Source organism: Melospiza melodia, chromosome 2, assembly GCF_035770615.1.
Source record: "Melospiza melodia melodia isolate bMelMel2 chromosome 2, bMelMel2.pri, whole genome shotgun sequence".
NCBI classification, from domain to species: domain Eukaryota; kingdom Metazoa; phylum Chordata; class Aves; order Passeriformes; family Passerellidae; genus Melospiza; species Melospiza melodia.
The window spans coordinates 77,947,314-77,969,765 of record NC_086195.1 but is presented as its reverse complement, the minus strand read 5'-3'; the positions used below and the strand labels follow the sequence as shown (position 1 = coordinate 77,969,765).

The 22,452-nt window shown below is 37.0% G+C and overlaps 1 protein-coding gene across 3 annotated transcripts in view; it reads right to left on the bottom strand.

Annotated features, from left to right (window-relative positions):
- Positions 1 to 22,299, bottom strand: part of AASDHPPT (aminoadipate-semialdehyde dehydrogenase-phosphopantetheinyl transferase) — a 28,136-nt gene extending 5,837 nt beyond the window's left edge. Inside the window, exons 1-4 of one of the 3 annotated variants that reach the window (XM_063148943.1) lie at positions 22,064 to 22,299; positions 21,146 to 21,371; positions 8,138 to 8,259; positions 7,261 to 7,422 (exon numbers count right to left, since the gene is read on the bottom strand). In XM_063148943.1, coding sequence (XP_063005013.1) covers positions 7,261 to 7,422; positions 8,138 to 8,259; positions 21,146 to 21,371; positions 22,064 to 22,291 — 738 coding nt within the window. In that variant the 5' untranslated portion in view covers positions 22,292 to 22,299. Of the gene's footprint in view, positions 1 to 7,260; positions 7,423 to 8,137; positions 8,260 to 21,145; positions 21,372 to 21,884; positions 22,016 to 22,063 lie in introns of those variants that run through there. The other 2 variants (XM_063148944.1, XM_063148945.1) reach the window with 2 other exon arrangements.
- Between the last annotated feature and the right edge of the window lie 153 nt (positions 22,300 to 22,452).

The following is a 22,452-nucleotide window of genomic DNA, read 5'->3' as shown; positions in this document are numbered from 1 at the left end:
TGGCAATGTAAATGCATTCTCTTTTATCTGTTTCCAGAGTACAGAGTATATAAGTTTTTAGAGAATGGTTCAGAACAATAGCACAAGACCATTTAAAATACTTTAAAATAATGAAATTCAAAAAGCAATAGTACTTTTTAGCAGTTTTCCTAAAGAGTTCAATGATGCAGACACATTAAATGTTCACAGGGCTGAGGACAGATTACTACAGGTTACCACCATCTTACCCATTTGTAAATATTTGTATTCAAGTTTGTGACCTAAGCATTACTTTACCAGTCCTTTCTTACTCCCAAACCATATAACCCATCTTAGTTATCCTTTTCCAGTGAGATAACTGTGAATCTCAAGAAGGTATTCTGAAAAACAGTGATGTCAGTGTAAACTTAAACAAATGACACTTTCCCTCTTGGCTTCAGACAGCATGTAAGAGCACAATTTTGAATTCCTGACACAGTCTGTGTACTGCTGTGTGTAAATACTAATCAACAAATTTTAGATGTATAACTATATATTTAGTAATGTAGTGTTTTATCTATTTAACAGTTTGGTTTGAAAGTGTTTTCTTCTAGAAAGACTAAAAATTCATCCTAAACAATTTCAGGATAAAGAACCCCAAAGACATTTACTACTTCTGAATAATGCTTAATGCATAGCCAAGCCATAATTCCATTGATTTTAAAAATATATGTATCTAAGGGGACAAAATAAAATTTTCCCTGCTTATTTATTCAAAAGCTTTCATGTATTTTCTGCACACTTTCTAAACTAGAAATGAAGAATAAGAAGAATTTTACCTAGGAAGGTGATCTGTTTCGATATTGCCATTCATCTGAAAATTAGAAAGTCATTGGGATATTCTCCTGGGACTTAATACTAAATCTCCAATTTTGGCTTCCTTGGGAATTATTTTAACTGCACTATATTATAATATAAAGAAAGCACCATGATTTCCTCCTATTTCCTCTGACAGGTGGTCGGTTGCCTTATTTTTCTCCCCTTTTAATCTAAGCAAAATGTCTTTTAGAAGAATGGTGTCAGTGGGCATCAGACTTTTCTACAGTTCATCTAATTACAGAATTTTCAAAGGCTTCAGTTGCCAGGATACTATTCCTGTGATTCCAAAACAGCCCTGTGCATATATATATATATATAAATAAATACATATATAAAAAAAAATGCAAAGCTGCTCAGCTCAAATCTACTCATCCCAGTCCAGCCAAGGCAGCAGCTGCTCCAGTCATGTGGAGCACCAGTACAACTATAAGGTTGGGGAACGTTTCTGGCAAATGTGGTGCCTTGGCTGCGAGGTGCTGGTGAGGAAATAGAGCTATGCTTTTACTTTGATCTCTTCAGCACCAAAACTGTGCCCATTTCACAGCTTTAGCAGTGAACTTTAGAAACCTCACCTACTTTAAAAAAAGCCCCATCAAGCTCGTGTTGTCGTACCCTTCTGCAAAGTGCTAGTAAGAAAATGAATATTTCAATTCTGTCCAGACTAAGAAAAATATTTCATGTAAGAAAAACTAAAAAACCTACAGAATAAGCAGGACTTTATATAACTGCAAGAGCTATAAATGTACTTCCTATGGGGTATTTGACTGGGTTTTCCACTCCTTTACTAGGATACAAAACTGAAAGTAAGTCAAGCATAAAGAATGCTATCTCAGAGGTAACCACTTGTAGTCAGCATGAACATTTCTGTAACTTCCTCAAAAATAAGAAACTCTGAATACTAGATGCTTGATCAGGTGTTGCTAAACCATTTCTATAGTTCTGGGGTGGCAGTTTTTTGTTTTTCTAGATGGAAAAATTACTGTATCCTCTTTTTAACTGCTTCATTTTCCACCCTTCTTCATTTTTTTTGCATGTCCAAGAGGTCAAAGACAGATCAGAACAGAGAGCACAGTACAGCACATTCAGCAGTGGCTTACACCTGTAATCAGAAATCTGCAAACAGCTTTAAGCACAGAATTTTCTTTTTATCAGCTAAGAGGTCAACTTATATTACTTCTTGTTTGTTCAACTAAAAACATATTATAGATGCTATTTCACATATTGTTAGCAAAATAATGGTGTTTTCAGTTCAAAGCTACATTTAACAGGCAGTGATTGTTTAGATAGACCTTCCCTGCAGAGACCCTGCCCAATGAACAGTAAATGAAAAAGGTTCCATTTCATTTATTTCATGTATCCTCTGTGGTCACAAGAGAGTTTTCAGCATCTTACAATAAAACATAAACTGTGCCCTTCATCTATCCTTGCTGTTTCAGAGCAATGTAAATCCAGATGAAATACAGAAAGGAACATCCCTCCTGGCCTTTACCAGTGGCCAGCAAAACCTTAAGCAATGGAATTAATGAAACATACTGAAACCATAAAAACCAGTGGATCAGCTTGTTTCCCTGGAGATATTGCTATACCAGCTTATAAAATTAGTATCTTAAATGGAAATAGATAATTAACAAAAAGAGGACAATCCTACAGAATTCCTTCAGGGTAGAGAGATTGTTCTGTTAAGATTCCTCTCTATAAACCAGAAGTCATATAATGGACCAAAATTTGTTTTTGTCTGCACAGAACAAAAGTGTTACTAGAGCACACAGAGGTTTACAATGATCTCATTTCAAAGACTTGGCAGAATGATGTGTCTGGAATTCAAATCATTATGAATTCACTCAACAACAGACAGCTTATGATGAATCTGTACCTTCCCAGCCAGTAGAACTGATTGATGAGTGAATCCAGTTGGATTAGCTAGTCTTAGAAATGAAAGTTTCTATTCTTATTTATTCCTGACAATGCAACAGGATTAACTTCTCTTACTGAGGGTGAAAGATGCCAACTACAGTTGCACACCAGCAATTACTAAATATGTTTCAAATTGACCCAGGTAATCTCTCTTTGAAATTCATATTCTGGAAGTAATTTATTTGCATATAAACAAAACAAGCAAATATTTGTTGTGAAAAAATGCAAAATGTTATCTGTGCAACAGCAGTCCTGCCAGGTGATTCTTAATCCCAGAGCAAAGTTTAGGATAAATCATGTACTTCCTGTATAAAATAATTGCATCCAAAGTTGAGGTAGGTACAAAAATAAGTGTTATGTCTCATTTAAAATTCTTCTTTAACATCGATTCCAGTAAGTAGTATCCAGTTATTCTTCCTGATCAATTGTACACAACTGGGACTAATAAGGAAAGGGTCACGAATATATTTAACATTTTGCAAATCACTGACTAGGAATTTATTTTTCATAATCTCATGGAATGGCTTACATTGGAAGGGACCTCAAAGATCATCTCATTCCAACACCCCTGCCTTGGACAGGGATACTTTCCACTAGACCAGGTTGCTCAGGGCCCCATCCAATCTAGCCTTACACACTTTCAGGGATGGGACATCCATAAGTTCTCTGGGAAACCTTTTCCTGTGCCAATATATATTTCCATATTTAAGATCTGCTACAAATCTGTCTATCTTATAAACTTGCATTGATCTCTTTAAAATATAGAACTTGTCATAGCTGTTTTCAATTAACTTCTTTTGTTTTTACTAGAATTAACTAATTCTTCATTCTTGTCATAGTAGTACGCAGCTCATACCACACAGGAGGGTACTATGAGAAACTGGAGTCCTTGACTTTGTTTCAATGTGTTAACAGCACTACTCTCATCCTGAATTCAAAACACAGCACTACACCAGATACTAAGAAGAAAATTAACTGTACCAGAGATAAAACTAGTATAATACCAGAGATAAAACTAGTATAATTTTCCAAGTTTATTTTCTTCAAAGGAAGTAAACGGAGCATACAGAATTACCCATAATAATAATAATAATCATCATCACCATCATCATAATGACTCCATCCTAAATCAACACCCTGACAAAATACTGTTACCACTCTCCACTGGGCTAGCTGTCCTTTGTTTAGCAACAGCTAAAGTCACCTTTTTAAAATGAGGAAAGCATGTACTGTCTACATGAATAAAGCATATTCAACACGTATAGCAGTCATATCTTAAAATGAAATTGATGCTTTTAAACAAAGCTTTTTTTCCTCCAACTCCTTCCAAAACAGCTGAAGGGAATCTGCGTAGCAATCTCTAGAGTAATATACAAAACCAAGACCCTAAAGCTAAATCCTTCCATCAAGACCAAACAAGAAGAGCCTATTTCTGATCAACTGCCTTCCACTGAAGCCAAAAAATGCAGGGTGTGAATGAGGGCAAAGATACTTCTAGCAAAACTAAGCCCTTGGTAAAAGGACCACACACAGTCAACTATTAACTACATAGTAGTTAATTTGGTATTTACAATGAAATAAAAGAAACCTTTCTGCACTGTTCACAGAAAATTCTATCTCCAATTTGAATTGGCTTTGCTCTGACTGTGAACAGTTACAGGGTGTCTAAATAGTGTCAATTTTGATTTGTTCTGATTCATTAATATTTCTCTTGACCTTTTAGTCATGACAAGTATAAGGTGGAGGATCTTTTCTTGGTCTTTATGAATTTAAAGTTATCTTTTTCATATTACATGGTACTTTCTGAAGGAGATTTCAGAATATTTTGTGTAACTTAAATGGATAAAATCCCCTTTATTTCTCCCTTCTATTTTTAGTAAATTAGCTTCTATTTAAAGAGAAGCTTTAAAATCTTTCTCTTAAAAACTGAAATAAATCAATCAAAAATATGTGATAACTGAATTTTAAAGAGTCTTGCTCACTTCGATCATTTCCTTTCACTAAGATATAGGCAGTTCTGAAATGTAGAAGTGAGGTCATTATATTTTTTTATTTGATAGAAAAATCTCCCTAAAGTAAAACTGGCACAACAGGGAACCTAAGGAAAAGACTGTATCAGTAATATGTAGTCTTTACAAGTGACACTTTCAGATTTCTCAAAATTAGTGTTTTCAACCAAAAAGTTATTTCAAAAAATCTGATGAGAAAAAAAAGACTTTTCTAAGTAAGAAAACAAACACAAAATTGAAAGAAAACTTGGGAAGAGACAAACAAGTAAAGCTATGCATAATTTTTGGCTCTCCAGAGCTTGGTAACTGAAAAACATTTTATTTATTTAATTTTAATGAATGTTGATATTTAAATGAAATTATATCCCAATCGAGCTTGTACTTAAAGGAAACTTGATATTAAGCCCTTTCTTTGAAATACAAGAATCTGCCTCATTATAATACTGCACTTTTGGGAAGCAGGTGGGCAAGCTTGGAAGTGGAGACATTTCTCAGACAAAAACTGCATGAATGTTCTAGCAGTAATTACTAAGTACTAGGAAAAAATTCAATCAATTAGAAAGCATTTAAGTATTACAGGGAGCTATCTGCATCATCATCTTCAGGCTATTTCTGTCAATGAACCACAGGCACATCGAGGACCAAAATTAGGAGTTCCAGAATTCAATGAAGACAGGCAGATGCTCCCTTGGCCATGGGACACTGCAGTAACACAGAAAGTGTGGGATCTCGGCACCTCAGGATGGAGGTGCAGAGTGGCCGAGAACACCCTTGGGGGGCTCGGGAGTCCTGGAATGTTGCCAGAAGTGTCTGGTGGCTGGACTTTGATCCTACACAGGAGATGACACCTGTATGAGGACTGGGAGGATTTCACTGGGGTGAATGGTGAAGGGATAAGTTAATTAGAGTGTAAAACAGGGTTTAGGATTTCTGTACAGGGGGGTCTAAAGAAATAAGATGGAGGAATTGGGGCGTGTCCTGTTCTTCTTCTTCTTCTTCTTGGCCTCCATCTTCTGTGGTGATGGTGGCACTTTGGGATTGGTCTTTACTAGAAGTGCACCGGTTAATAAGGGTAGAAGGCATTGGGGAAAAATTATAAATATTGTATACGTAACTTCGGGTATAAAGATAAGTGACCGCCCCGGGGGCTCTCAGTGTGCTCATGGCTGGCTGCTGAGCAGACCTCTGTCAGGCTGAAAGAAAATCTTTTAGATAAACAATTAATAAACACCGAGACCGAAACAAGATCAGAAGTCTCTCCACGTCCTTTGAAGCGCTGGGCTGTCCAAGGCCACCCTGGGCCTTTCCAGGCCACCTAAACAGCCGAGAAACCGACAAGAAAGCATTCTGGTACAAGACCTACCACAGGCTTTCCCAATAACCTCCTTTGCCAGTGTAATTCCAACTAGTGAATTCCATGACATACTAATATTGTTATACTATACAGGAATTGAATAAGGGGACTGATTTAGTATGCGTAGACTTGGAACACAAAACCAAAAATGGACAGGAGTGCTGAATGAAGGAATGAACTGTGAAAAAAACTTACACTCTGAAATTAAACATTACTGGAACATTCATTCTTTCAGACCACATGCACAGGGTACATGTAGTTTGTATACTAAAGAAAATAAACATACAGCAGAAATTTCTCATTCAGACAGCTCTATTGGAACAGCTGTCTACAATAATATAGGTGCTTTCAAAATGCAAATATGAATTTGAAACTGAATAATCTTACTGAAAAGTGCACTTGACAGTTTGTGCCATTTTTTGCTTTGTTTAAAGTGGTTGAACAAACATGCCTCTGGGGTGCAGAGATATGGGACTGTCATTTATTTTGTTTTTAAAGCTTGTTTTTCGGGTAACAAAATAATTTGAGAACATTATGAATCAGAATCATCTCAGCTGGAAAACACCTTCAATGCCAGCAAGTCCAACTGTTAACCCAGCACTGCCAGGTCCATCAGTAAACATGTTTCTATCCGTTTTTTCCCTATGTATCCTTTAAGCTACCCGAGATGATACTGATAATTTCTTACCAAATCTGAAATGACAGATGTTTTAGTGATAAGCCCCAGTAACTCTGAAGGAGGAAAACAAAAGCCCAAACCCTAAGACTCAGATATTGAGACCATCAATTCTACACCTTCTGATGAAGAACTTTAGAATCTTAGACCTGTTCAAGAAATCAGGCCTGAATATATTTCTGTGAACTTCGTGCATAGGAATGTCCTTCCCAGAGTGCAGGAAGTATATTCCAGACACAGAAAAAAAAAAAAAAGACATTATGACTAATCCATCTATGAGGTGTCTTTGCAATATAAAAAAAAATCTTTAAAATGCTGCAGATTTATATTCTAAGTTTTGATTAATATAAGCTCAGTGGGGTTCTACAGAGGAAAGAGGCAAAGCTGCAATTAAAAAAAAGACAAACAAACATTCAATGCAACAATAAGGAGTTGAGACTGCTTATCACTAGTGAAAACATTTTCTTTACCTCAAATGTCCACTCCTCTTCTTTTTCTCCATCCAGAAACATCTTTGTCTCCTTATACACCTTTCCTATTTCCAGTTGCAATGGAGACACATTAAATTCAATTCTTTGCAAGTTAAAGCCAATTCCAACTCCAATGGCCTTTAAGAAGCTTTCTTTTAAGGCCTAAAAGACAAAAATGTATTTTATTTATACTGACTACAAGCTGTTTTTTAAACTGCTATTTACTGCTCTATAAACATTAATTCTGAGCACACATTGCAGATAAAATAAATTTAAGACTTACACTACTGTAAATGTGAGGGTAGACGATGGAATTATCAAGAGAAAAAGTTATCAGCATAGTTTATACCCAGCCTAACCTGCTGCATTAAAATAAATATGCAACTCAAATTATTCAGTGGTGCACAGAGATAGAAGTGCTTTATCTTGTTCTGGCTATGTGTTTAAAACTACTAATAAATCCCATTGGAAATGTCAGCTGTACCATGGTTCTCAAAGTTATTCTGATATTAAAATAATCACTGAAATATAAAGTCCACAAATATCTTCACATGGAAATGGTACCAGGTAGCACCAGGGAGTTTAGACTTGATAACAGGAGAAACTTTTTCCTCAAATGGCATTTCAAGCACTGAAACAAGCTGCCCAGGGAAGTGATTGAGTGACCCTGAAATCTTTTAAAATATGGGTAGAGGTGGTGCTTAGGGACATAGCTTAGTGGTGGATTTGATGATCTTAGATGTCTTTTCCAACCTAAACCATTCTATGATTCTGCGCAAATACAAAAGGATTACATTTTTACTATAATGAAAATAAAAAATTACATCAGAAAAGAATGTGAACATTTGCAGGCTTTAAATAGGAAAAGAAGTATTACCCAGTGTCGATAAAACATATCCAGCTGCATCCATTCATTACTCATGGACTTGATTACATCCCACTCTGTTTCAGTAAACTGTCGCTTCATTAAGTGAAAGAAATTCGGAATTGAGCTACTACCTATAAATCAGACAGAGATATTTACAGAAATTTTAACAGAGTAGGAATAATAAGCAAATGAATTACCTCACATTATTGCTCTAGAAAAAAAACTCATGAGAAAAAAAAATATGAACCAACTCTGCTCCACAATTTGAATTTATACAGCCTCAAAGCAGTGAGCTGATGGTTGTACAGGATGTAGTATTTCCAGCATTCTCTAAAAGGCAAAGTATTTAACCAATGATAATTTTTATATAAACATAAAAAAATTATATTCAACTACAAAAGTAGGATATACAGTCTCTGGCACCTGACAGCTTGATCTAGTAACATTTTATAAAATAGCATGCCGTTTGTCAAAATTTATCAAGCTATTCTGCCTCCCACCCTTGGACGGTGAGATACAGAAGGAACACTTTTTTAAGCACTTGTAAAAGCACAGTCTTCTGAATTTATCACACACATTTAGCTATTTGGATTGGATTTATTCTGGAAGAAAATGGAGATAGAGAGGTGCCCATAATAACAGTAAGAAATATACCAATGGAAAAAAATCCTCCAAAAAATCCAGCCTTAAACTACCAAACCTTCAAATCCTTAGATTAAATTTAAGCTACCTCTAAAAATAATCACAGCTGAGTGGCACTGCAGCAGCTTTTTGGGGGCTACACCACTTTTCCCCACTAGTCTAAATTTGCCTTCTAGAAGACACTACAGTGTGTAGTTATAGTGATCAATGGCATTTCTATAGTAAATTGAAATCTGTGAACCTTGTTACAAGCTTGGCTACCCATAGCCTGTGTTAATCAGTATCCCATGCAAGCATCCAAGTCCAACTGGACTTACAGGTGGCTAAAGAGACAATGGCAGAAAACAATCTCTTTTCTCTAGTAGGGATAATAAAAATCTGGATAGAGACAATTCCACATACCGAGACAAGTTCTTTGATAAGTTACTTAGTGTTCTTACTAAAAATATAACATTAGTCATATTAAATCCAAAACATTTTCCCCCTTCATATACCACACTACTCTGAAGAACTCACTCACTAAATAATTGCTTGAGATGCAGATTCTAACTAGTTGTGCCAGTAATTTTTTTGAGTTGACTCGGCAAGGAACTTTCCTTTCCTGTGCTTATGTTCCCCATCCTCAACCATGGGTAAAGGCATCAAGCCTCCTCTATAAAGTGGTTGTCTTCTACAGCTATCTAAGCAGTAAATTAAAACAGGTACTGGCAGCAGTAATAACTGATCTGACCAAACCAATGTAACACTAAAGCACACGTTCAGGTTTTCTCACAATTTCCAAACCATACTGCAAAGTCTGACATATACATCCCACAAGACATGGCAGTGACATTTCAGAGATGCCCTCAATGGCATTTTAAAGCGAACATCTTAAGACAGAATTTTGTTGACAGTTGAAGCACTAAGCTATGAATGGAATGATCCAGAACAGTCTAAGGATAGGACTACCTTCCCTCTGAAGAAAATAAAGTAGAAGAAAAAAAGCAACCACAACGTTAAGTATGCCTTGATGAATTACTGAGGCAAAATTCCATATCCATCTACTAACACAACCCAACTTTCCTGAAACAAAAGAAAAAACATTGTTGAACTTGGAGAAGGGTACTTTCTTTCGCCTCTGTGTTTGTATGGCCCATTTTACAAATAACTACATTAATACCTGCTCTAATCTACTTTTTTCTCCCCTTTCTCTCTTTTCTTGAATATTTAAGACATCAGTTGTGAGATTCCAGCCTGTTCTTGCGATTCAAACTACAAAACATTCCAGAATGTCCTCCTGTCCTTTCCTCCCCTATTACTTTCAGAGAGCTGTCCTCCTTTCAATAGCCCAGCACTACCAGAGAAAACCACCCAAAACTATTCACACTACACTACACTACCTTCAGCATACAGAGGTATATAAAGGCTCCAGCATTGTCAGTCCTGCCACCCCAGCTTTATCACATGTGGTGAATATACTTGATGCTTAAATCATTTAGTACACCAAGTGCATATCAAACCCATATGCTACTGCTTTCTTCCTCATTGTTCACCCCTTTTCCTGGCCTAGATTTCTTCAACTGTTCAGCTACCCTTCTCAACACTCAAGTTCAAATTCACACAGCACTTTCCCCTCCGTTTCCACCGTCTGTCACGTTCCTCCTCTGAGAAGCTCGGGCACCCCTTTGTCCTTAAGTGCACTTACTCCCTGTTTCCTAAGGCAGGACAGTTGCTTTGCTCTGAGGAGTGGATCAGGAGACTTAGGACTCCTATTCTCCACAAGCTACCTGCAGTTCCACAGCCTGCGTAGTCCTTTCTCCATATGTGCTTCAGTATCAGAGAAAGACAGATTCACAGAACCATGGGGAATGTGTAGGTTGAAAAGCACCTTTGGAGACCACCTGGTCTAACCTTCTGTTGAAAAACAGAGCCTTCTGTTGAGTTACCCAGGGCTCTGTCAAGCAGAGTATTTCACCCCTTCTCTGGGGAACCTAGTCCAGTATTCTGCTGTTCTCATGGTGCAGACTTGTTCTACAGAGACAGAATTCCCCCTGAAGCAACCGGAGCCTGCTGCCTTTTGCTCTGTTCCTGCGCACCCTCATGAAGACAACTATGAACATCCTCTCTGCAGCTACATTTCAGGGAGGCTGTGATTAGGTTCCCCTCTTCAGAACTTTCACCTGTTCAGGTTCAACAAACACAGCTCCATCAGCATTTCTACGTCAGTCAAGCTCCCCACCCTCTAACACCTGGTGGCCCTTTGCTAAATCCCCTTCAATTTTCCCTTTGTCTCTCACAACATAGGAGATATGAAGGGGACAAAAGTAGAAGCAGCAGAAAGTTTATGTTTAAATGCTCTGTTTTTTGCTTTTAGTTTGATTTAGAAAAACAGCCTCAAGTTATGGCCAACTACTTGCCACAATTTATAAAAAACTTCATTTGAAAGAACTGGAACGAGTCCATATAGCAATTAATTATTTGGTTTTAAATTTGCATTTCTAAAGTAGCTCCCCCTTGTCAACTTGTTTCAGAAATAAACTGACTTCTTAAGTAAGTACTTCTTACCAGCCTGTGTCAGGAAATAGAGTTCTTCAAAATAACAAACTAACTCCTTTTAATGCTGAGCATTAATCATACTGCTGTCTCTGATTTTAAAACACATGCCTTGTTAATCAACTTTTAAGTACATCAGCTCTTTAAGAATATAAACTAAGTAATCTTTCAAAAATTGCATTCTCGTCATTATAAATAAACCCTAAACCCAAAGTTAAGTTTCTTCATTAAATTAAAAGCACACAACACCCTGGAAATTTCAGGAAGAGTGATGAGAGGAAATAGTGAGTGATACTGTAAAAAAGACTCCAATATTAAGCCTGTAAACATGCTATATACAGTTAAGTGTGTGTGTTCCTATGTGTGCATATGTGTCTGCATTTTGGATTTTTTGCATGAGCTATTTCAATTAATACATAATGCCATGTTTTCCACTGCAATGACAACTGAGTTTTTGTTAAACCTTTTTAAAGACTAGACAAAAATATGCTTTGCATTTTCCCTGTAGAACAGAAATGCCACAGACCAGATATAGAAATTGATTTTAAAAAGAGGCAGGAGTGAAAAATAAGAAAACAGACTATATTTTCTAGTCCTGTTTGCAAATGTAGAAATAGCATATAAATACACTGTAATTTCCCCCCATTTTTCTGCCTGCTAAAGATTCCCAACAAGCTACATTTGTAGGAAGATAAAGGCAATCAGAATTAAGATCCATATAAACTCTGATGCTATTAATAGTGAAAATTACAATCTATAAGGCTAATACAGAACTTTTTTACATTTTTACAAACATCAGGTTAATCTTAAGTCAGCTTTGGTAACACAGTGTATACTTCACAAAGGCATGGTACAAAACTTGTATCAAAAATTATTATAACCATGCCATGCATTCTCAAAAAAAATGAGAAGAGTAGATGACCGACCATCTTCACTTCAGGTTTTATGAGTTTACAGTCCTCAACTTGGTTTGGTGAGATCCAAACAAACTAGCTTATAAAGCTACCACTGCCACCTCATTGATCAACTAATCTCCTGAAAAAACACAACAAACAAACAAAACCAAACCCAAACAAACACCCAAACCAAAAATATGACAGAAATCCCAGAATGCAAACAGCCTCCTCACCAGCTTGAACTGCATAAAAGAAAGAGGTCAGTGATTCAGAAGTGATACCTAATCAATATGATCAGTTCACTTTCAGATGGAAAACAGGCAAAGTGGCAGTGTGACACATACACAGCAAAACAAACAACTGAAGCATGAACAGCTCAGTCTAAAATATGAAAGCTAAATGTGAACCTAAAATGTGAAACACAAGATAGCTATGGAGCTTCTAAACTAACCAACTGTATTGGATGGATGGTTCAAGTCCTGGATGCTTAGGCTGACAATCCTTTTGGTGTACAACCATATTTGATCACATTTTACCATCTCTAAAGGGAACCAAAGAAACCTGATACAGAGAAAACATTTCTGTGCAACAGATGCCTAAGCCCTAATTGTTTATTAATATCAACTAACCCTTGTACAGACATTTAGAAACAACACAAGGCAAATAATTAGTGAGATAAATGAGTAACTTACAAGAACCAGATAGAACATTAACAATTCATGTTTTCTCAATCTACCAGCTCACACAGCTTTCATGTGAATTGGAAATTGGATTTAGATTCTCTGACCTCCACACTTCCTGTTGGTATTCCACAATTCTCCCAATTATATGTATGTTAAACATCTATTCTCATCATGTTAACTTCCATGTGTTTTATCTTGGCACACCCCAGAGAAGCACTAACTCTAAAATGCCTGAAAATTTGGCATTGCCTCCTTTGAATTACCCAACATCTTCCACATTATAAAAGTGTCAATCTGGAAAATTCAGCCATAAAGAGACTGAAATAATTTGATAATGTTTTATATTTTCTCTGCAGATAGCACCATTAAGTCTCTGCAATATTAGAGAAACTGCTAAGGTTTCAACTGCATTAATGTGGTTGGGTCTAACAGCAGTGATGAAAATTTAAGCAAGCTGCCTTGACAGACAATATAAAACAAAAGGAAGTAAAGAGTCATAATGGCTTATATAGCTCTAACTCTAAAACTGCTGGAAAATCAGCAGCTATGACTTAGTTAAAAAAAACCTGAAATAAAATTAAAAGCTGTTAACAGCATATCGCAGAGCTGATCAATTTAAAGACAAGTAGCACACTGTCTGCAACATACTCATGATTTTTGTCATTTATTCTTAAAATTGAAAAAGAAATTCCAGATCCTCTCAAATTTTGTCCAGACTCCAGAATATTTCTGCATGTTATCATGCCAAACGTTCAGCTGGAATATACACTTGCTATTGAAGAGCTTGCAGACAAACTCACCCGGATGCAAGCTTATGGTTTTAGCTTACTTCTGAGTGGAGAAAATAAAAACATGTAAAATACAAAAGATCTTAATCACTAAGATGATTCAGGGACCTCAAACTCTTTGAGGAAAATGCACATACAACTAAATAAGTGATAGCAAATAAGAAAACGAGCAGTAATAAAATAAGAAGTTTCCTAATTTGTGCTTGCCAACTCTTATACCTTTTACTTGCTTAAGCTCTTTACAAGAAGTTGCATGACCACAGCTAACAGAGCTCTAGGTAGCCATAATATTTCAGCAAAACCAAAAATTACCCCACAAAAAAGACATTTTAATCAGTTTCTCATTACAGAACATATATCAAACAGTTACAGCAATCACTGCCTTGCCAGAATAGCAGGAACTCTACTTCCTTTCAACAGTTAGGAAGTTATGCTACATCACACTAAAACACAACCACAGAAATATAAATAAACATAAATATATGTTTTCCTTTATAAAGCAAGTCATGAGGACACAACTACAGATGTAAACAGAAAGACTAGATGGTGTCTGACCACCTTCAGCCTTACACTACCTAGTACTACCAAGCCACCAGATCTCTGAAAAGTTTTATTACATTTTATGATCTCCCTTTCACAGTTTATCAAGCAGAAAAAGTTAGGTATTTAGCAACAAAGTAATTATTGGGAAAGTAGGCCCATCTTTAAGAAGCTAACACCACTGCAAAACCTTGGTTTGCACTGGAATCCAGTTGATATTTAAAATATATATAAAATACTATATTGTATAAAAGGAGTGGCAGGGAGCAAATTCTCAGTACCTAAATCATCCTCATCTTCCACATGAATTTCACTACATGATTCATACTTTCTAACACCTCCTTCATCTGACTAATGCAAATTTTTCCTGGGAAGCTCTGCGACCTTAGAAAGCAGAAGCTGATTCAAACCGAGCTGGTTTCCCTGAACAGGTCTGATGAGAGTTGCTCTTTAATGGCAGAAGTCAGGACACGGCACAGAAGCTGTCCCAGAACATGAATTGCATAGCTGAATGCAGTAAAAATATCCCTTCTTTTCACACTTGAAACTTTCCCACTTCTGTCTGTACTCCTCCTTCATAATGAAGTCCTAAAAACTCCACATGATGAGAGAAGTAGTATTAGTGTTTCAAATTTGGGAATCAATCTCTCCTACATAAGGACATTCTTTAAAAACAAATGAACAAAAATCCAAAAACCAAAACCTTATAAAGCCATTTGTTTGGCTTGCCAGCAGATGGAAGACTGTTTGTCCCACCTGACAGCTAAAATCCAACATCTTTTGCTTTGTTTGGTCTTCTCACAGAGAAGAGACAGCAGTCAGCTGGTCATTGGCATGTTGCCCCCCCACATCCTTCCCCTTAACATCACACAAATTAAATTTTGTCACTACAGGAGCTGTCTTTTATCCAGCCAAAATATACAAGGAAAGATGCAAGTGTAAGATAAATGTGCTGCAACATGGCAAAAGCAGATGAAAAAGCAGAGGCCCACAGATGAAAAACTGATGAACTTCAATGGTCTATTCACCTGTATCAGCTGTATCTACTCTTGCAGATATCATCTCCAAGTGTTTGCTTTGCTTTTATTAAATTTCTTTTTACTAGGAAAGAAAAAGGAAGATATACATGCTTAACACAGAACCCAACAAATCTGATGAACAAACCAGAAAACTGTGCAGGGCAAGTAATAACTTTTTAATACACTACAAAATTGGATTTTCTATCAAAATACAACACAGCACATAATAGCTATGAATGCTCAGAATTCCCAGCACCAACCCAATAAATGGAAAGAAAGCATCTACCTATGGAACTAGCAAATGTCTCCCAATCCTAAACGCTCCTGAAAACTGGACATAACATAAGCAACCTGTCATCTTTATTTAGGAAATACAAAAATATTTGCCTTGTTGAAAATAAGAATTTCTCTTAGAAAGGAAATATATCAGGCAAATACAGCTGAGACTATTTTTTCTTATATTTACTGAGAAGAGTTGTGAAATTTTTAAGATAAGTTTCTAGCATTTCATAAGTCAGTATAAAAAAAAATCTGCAAGTCTGTCACTAAATGGCTGTCTCACAACCTTGAAACCAGTAAGGGCTCCAAACTCTAATACCTGCACAGCCAATATCTAAATAAGCTTGTGACAACACAAAGCAAACTCAGCTTCTATGTTGCAGTCTTGCAACAAATACATGTATCTGTAGGGCTGAAGCTATTGGAACTGGGCAGCGTTAGCAAGAAACTCCTCAGAGGGCAATTTTTTAACACCTACATAGTAATTGCATTACCTTAGTCCTTGGATCGGATTCTTCTGTTACACTTTCTTAATTTGGAAAGCCAAAGCTAACTGTCAAAGGCTAAGAAGCACTTGGTTTTGTTAAAAAAATCAGTTCTATTTAGCTGCTCATTGTGACTGTGCAACTTAATTTCCCAAAATACCAAATCAGTAATAAATTGTGATTATTGTGCAGAATGAAAAAACCCACAACACCAAAACAATCTGACAAGCATTTTTATAGTTACGCTTTATTCCAACTCTTATTTTTAATAAAACCTCCTAGTTTAGGATATTTCTTTTCCTAATCACTAGTTTATTCCTCATTTTAAATATATATTCTTCACAGCTTAATTTTATAGTATTGCATTTTGCCATCAGTTTATATTTTAATCCAAATTGTTTTACATTTTTATATTAAAGAAATAATCATAAAGAATTAAGAATGTTTATTTGGAAAATAAAGAAATTTTCTTTTAAAGAGGAGATTTAATCACAAGATCAACTCTCACAGTTTATCAAGCATTGGTGCTTTATCAATTACAGAATTGTCTCATTTCCAATTAAAACTGTGTTAGAAATGTGAATAAAGCACAGCAATGAAATTGTTACATATTATACATCCTTTAAGAATACATTTAAGATGGCTGTTTCTTCCCAGTAGCAAACAGAACAAGAACAAAGAAATGTCTCCCTGTTTACTCAGTGTATGTGCATAACATCACTGTGATTCTTTAGCTCAGCGAGAATATCAGCTGTTTTAACATCCTTCACATCTAAAAATGATGTGCTTACAGAAGTATTGATAAATGATGACTTCTTTGATCTGTAAGAAGTAACATTTAAATCAAACCCTTTGTTAATTTCTTCATTCCAAGCAGTGCACCTACACACCTAAAGCTGTAACATTAGCTAACAATTTGGTGATTATCTCTAGCAGTAAAAGATTAGATACTGATTGCTGCTGTAAGATTTACTGAAATACAACAATAAAACCAGGAACAGTTAAAACTTTGTTTAAGGTAAATCACTTCAAGGACAAAAGAACTCTAAAGAACAATCTGATTTGAAATTTATCTCTAGGTCAGGAAATTCTTATTGAAAAGCTGAAATGCAGCAATTAAAGAAGCATTGCAATTTAAAAAACTGACCATGGCTGCTAGACAAAAGACATGCCAAATATCTGAACTATGATGTAGGTGAGCCTAACTCAACTAGGCTTAGGAATATACCAAAATTAACAGCACAAAGTTTAAATTAACAGCACAAAGTTTAAAACTGTCTGGAGAGAGAGCTTTCCTCCACTAGCTAGACTGAAGTATGGTATTTAGCTTCTTCATGTGGGACTTATATACACATTTGACCTGTCTCTGATTTGAAGAACTCTATCATCTCTTGCATTACCTCACCCCAATAATGTGATAATGAGAATTAAAAGAGAAAAATGAGTCAAGTTCTTTTTTTATATTTTCTTGCCTCAGAGAAAACCTGTTTCAAATAATTAGGTGTTTGCACATAATAGCCTACTTTCTTAAAATAGTATTTATTTGAGTATTTTTAGATCAAATTAATTTTTCTGTGAAATTCACATGCAGATAATTTACCCTTTTGTGTCTTTTAACAAGCAAGCCTAGCATAAAATCAAAATATTAATGAGAAAAGCTAATTCTACTGCATGTCAAATATTTAATTCTGGAATAAAACTGATATTGGAGACATCTGGATCAAAGTAAATATAGTGGGATATGTAAGAAAGATTGCAGGCTGATTTTCAAAGATACGGAATGAACTGTTAATTTACTGATCTTTGCAATTCCATCTAAGCTAAAAAATAGCATCATGAAAAGAAATTCACTTGCACAGCAGGAAAGCTCTTGAGCCTAAGATCTAAACTTTTTTCAAATGCTCAAGGCAATTTTTATTAAGCTGTAATTATTTCCTAAGTCTCTGAAAACGTTCTGCTTTACAGAGCTCAAGTGACTGGTCAATCAACATCCCACACACCACTCAAACCAAGCCGACACTTGTTGCAGAATTTCTTTTCCATAAGTGAAAAAACCAAACATAAGCTCAGTTTTTTCCACAGGAGTTAATAGTATTGTGAGAATCCTTCTCATGTCTTTTTTGAAAGGCTTAAAATAAACTCACATGCATTACCTGGGCAAATAATGTACACAGACACTTCTACAAACAAATTTACAGGACAGTCCGCATTTTTCCAAATGACTCAAGAGTTCATCTTAAATTGATCTAAAGAGAAGAAAAATAACCATTGATCTCAGTAATTCTTCAAAAACAATTAAATTGAAAGACTTATTTAAATCTACAATAACCTGCCAGAAAACCAAAAGGTAGCAACACACAATACCTGAAGAGGATATTTTCCTTTTCTACCATCACTACAGTATTTACTGCAATATCTGAATAGAGGAAAAAAGGTGATAAACCATTGCACACCTGTGGAACTTCTGTAGAACTGCTGCTTTTTGCAATGGTAAGAATAGCTTCTAGTGTGGCCAGCCTTCACCTTTGAAGAAGGCTATGTCTTGCAGTAGTTTCATTTCTCAGATTTTAATAAGGAAGCACAAGTCATATGGAAAGAAGCAATTTCTTATGAACAATAAGTAAAACAAAAATGCATAGGATGGATTAAGAAGTGACATAAAATGTTTATGTGCACCAGGACTCCTTGTTACATAGTAGCATACAAACAGCAGATTTCTCAAAACTTTCAGCTGCACGATACTCTTGTATAACTGCACTGCAGATTTTGCATGCTCACTGGTTGAACAATAAAGGAATATAAGAGCTACAATACAACAGACCTCAATCAAGATGCTGTTGGATAACACCATAAGAAGAAGAACTTTGTAGTTAAACAAGTGCCTGAAGAAAACAAACAAACCTACTGAAATGTACTTTGTTCATAGGGAACTCTTTGTCCTTGTAGCTGTTCCAAGGAAAGAGATTTATAGTGGATGCACCTTCAGAAATACAATGTACTTAGCAAGTGCAGGACAAGAGCACCACTCAGTGGAACTATCAGATAAAAAAATACTGGTAAAGTCAGTGCTACTTATTCATAGCCCAGCAACAAAATAGAGCTGAAGGTGATTCTACTAAGACAAAAATCTTCCTCAGAATAATTTCAGGTGAAAAGATGGCCAGCTTTAAATTATAGTCTCTGGAATATGAAGTTCTAACCTTAATATTACTTATTTACTGGCTCTCTTTTCAACATACAATTATTACATTTCCATTTAGTATCTTATTTCTTTCTCAAAAATAGAAATTATAATTACAAAAAGGAAGACATATGAGTCATCTTTCACTGTTCAGTTTTTTGAAACCACCAGCATCTCTCAAAAACACTAAAGCCTGTCTGTATCAGATCTCAAAGTATTACTTAGTCTTTAGACTTCAGAAATAAAGTTTAACACCCTTCATAAAACTTGTCTGCTGGACATTGACAACATGCCTTTAAAATGCCAGCTACATTTACCCCTGAATAAAATACCAGCAGAGGATGTAAGATATCCCTACTTCCACATATAATTTTTTTTTATTTTTCTGTATAAATTTGAATTTTGCAGTTCCCAAGAAAAGCTTCAAATACAAGAGCTTGAATGTTTTGATTTTCACTGTTTACCTGCTGAAACTAGAAACTTTTTGGAATGAGGAATTAAAATTAGCGAGTTCTGTGGTAAGGCCAGTGGCAGCCCAACCACAGTGTTTCCAAGAGTACTGGGTTCAGGGGTTACCTTTGCCATGGCAGCCTGTGGACTGCTGTGTTTTATGTCTATGCATAACCCAGTGTTGATAGCACACTGGTATCAGCAGTGTTTGCACAGCATCAAGGCCCTCTCTGTCACTCTGCTCCCCCAGTGAAGAAGCTGAGGATGTGCAAGATGCTGTGAGGAGACACAGCTGGGACATCACCTTGCTTGCTTTGCCTGAGAGAGCTATGACAGAAGCACCAGCCTCAAGCTTAATCTGGTTATTTGGGCCCTGAGTTCCTGCAGTCCTGTCAGGTGTGGCCCTGTACCAAAGCAGGCTTACCCACTGGACACAGCTCCTGTCACCAAACACACAACAGCTCTGCTGGAGGACTCTCCAAAGGCTGCCCTGGGCCTCATCTGCTGACCACTGTGCTCAGAGTGAGGGTCTACAGCAGGTGTGAGTGACAGGAATGAACTTCAGATTGCACCAAAGCTTCTGTGAATCCTGGCTGAATGTGACAGTGCAAAACTACACACTTGTAGTTGTCATTAAAGAGGTGTAAAGTGATCAGATAGAAAGTTATCCAGTCAGGGTTTACCTGAACCTCTCCCTTACAATACAACATATTTTGCAGCATAAAATGCCGGGCAACTCCAAAAAATTAGAAGAAAGATCCTCTAAGAACACAGCTACTACTGTCATATCTGGTTAAATGTTTAAGGAAGATTCTAAAGAAAAAAAGAATTCCAGTGAATCATAAATCCCAGTATGTTTCTCCTTTAACCCATGACTATGCATTGATGAACATCTGCAAGCTAAATCACCTCCATAAAACTGTATTTAAAAACACACTTTGCTACAATCCTAATTTGGATCCTGAAGTTCACCAACCTATCCAGTCATTTCATACTAATAAATAGGCCAATAGCTAAAGTTTGTAAAGTGTAGTCTTTTCCCAAGACCACCTCATGATCCCTTCTCACTGAGGATTACTTCACATTCACAGCTAATTTGTGTTACTGACACACAAAATGTCCATACATATGGGACACCTGAGTAACAGTCTCTCAAGCTCTCATGGGGATGGATCCCATTGTCCCTGTTTGGAAAGATGTTCCTCCTTCTGCCTCACACACAGCAAATCCATAATTAAAGTATCTGCAGATGCTGCCCATATGATAAAAAGATTCATGATCTTATTTTCCCAGAGTTCTGTTTCTCTGAAAGAGAAATATATCTGTATCTGTCCTATAATGCACCCCAAAATAAACAATGAGGAGTGCATTTAACAGCTAGAAATCCCAAATACACAAAACATTCACACACCCTCTGCTAATTACACTACATTTCTAGGACACAGATTGGTTCTTTGGGAAATATGAAAATGTTCAGTACTCAAACACTGCAGAATCTGCTTCAGTCACCATAATGAATTACCTGGTAAATCAGTCTTCATAATATCAATGCCAACTTGAAGCTCAGGCTCAGCTGCAAGGACTGCATAATCTCCTTGATGAGAGACATTGAAGCTGTAATTTGAGTTGATACCAACTAAGTTACTGGCCAGGAAAGGTTTTCCTTTTGGTGTCCTTTGCAAGTGGACTTCGTTCCAAGGTATGCACAGCTCCTCTGCCATTAATTTCCGCATCAGCAGGCGACCAGCCTGTGAAATAAAATGGAAGTAATTCATACAGAACTACTGTGCTACGAGGCTGCTAAAAAACCACCCAGCTAAAAAATGTTGCTTTATTACTCTTGATATCACTTTGCGTCTTTTAGCCAAATAATTAAAATTTCTCCCTTTTATAAAACCTGTGTCAAGTAAGTTTAAGCAGAAGAGTCCATCAGAGCATCAAACACACGGTCATTATTAGCACAATTAACATAAGTCCCAGCCCAGACAAATCGCAGTAGTTCCTTTCTCTACATTAGTAACTTATTTACGATACTTTATGGCACAAATAAATACTTTTTACACCATCCTGAACAGTAAAATTGTCTCAACAGACTTCCTTTCAGTACATCCATTTCCTACCTAGGTGCTAAATGACATTCTCAACAGCTAAAAGTGATGAGTAACTCCTTTCAGACTAATTAGCAAGCGTGTACTACTATGTTATTAGGCGAGATTTAAACCCTGGATCTTTTAGAACAGCTTTATTCTCCCAGTCGTTACCCCGATGTCCCATGTAGAATCCCTCGGGGTACGCTGATATTGTCTCCTGACTTGGTATCACGACTTAGAAGTTGCGAAGTCTTTCAGAGTAACTACTGACAGCAGCCTGCCGTCCCTCCTGGCTTCATACTTTTATACAAGCCTTCTCCTTTAGCTTTACACCCCTGAAATGCCCTCACACGGCACGTTCTCCCACGGCAATTCAGGAACTTGGGCACCGCTGACTGTGCAGAGAGACAACCGCGCCCCGGCTCCCCATGTACCAAGGCTGCTTTGGCATCGCGGGCAAACACAAACTTGCCGATGCGCTCCTTCTCCTCGGGCTGCACCAGCTGCGCGGCCAGCAGCCACTCGCGGCGGCGGGGCCGCCATGCGCCGCACGGGAAGGCCCAGCGCACGCTGCCCATGGCCGGCCCCACCGCCACGGCCCGGCCGCGCTCCCTGCGCCCGCCCCCCGGGCCCGGCGGCAGCCAATTGGCGTGAGGGAAGCGCGGAGGGCCCCGCCCCTGAGAGCAATACCCAACCAGATGTCAGAGCGCCCTGTGAGTGACAGCGGAATGCGCCAGGT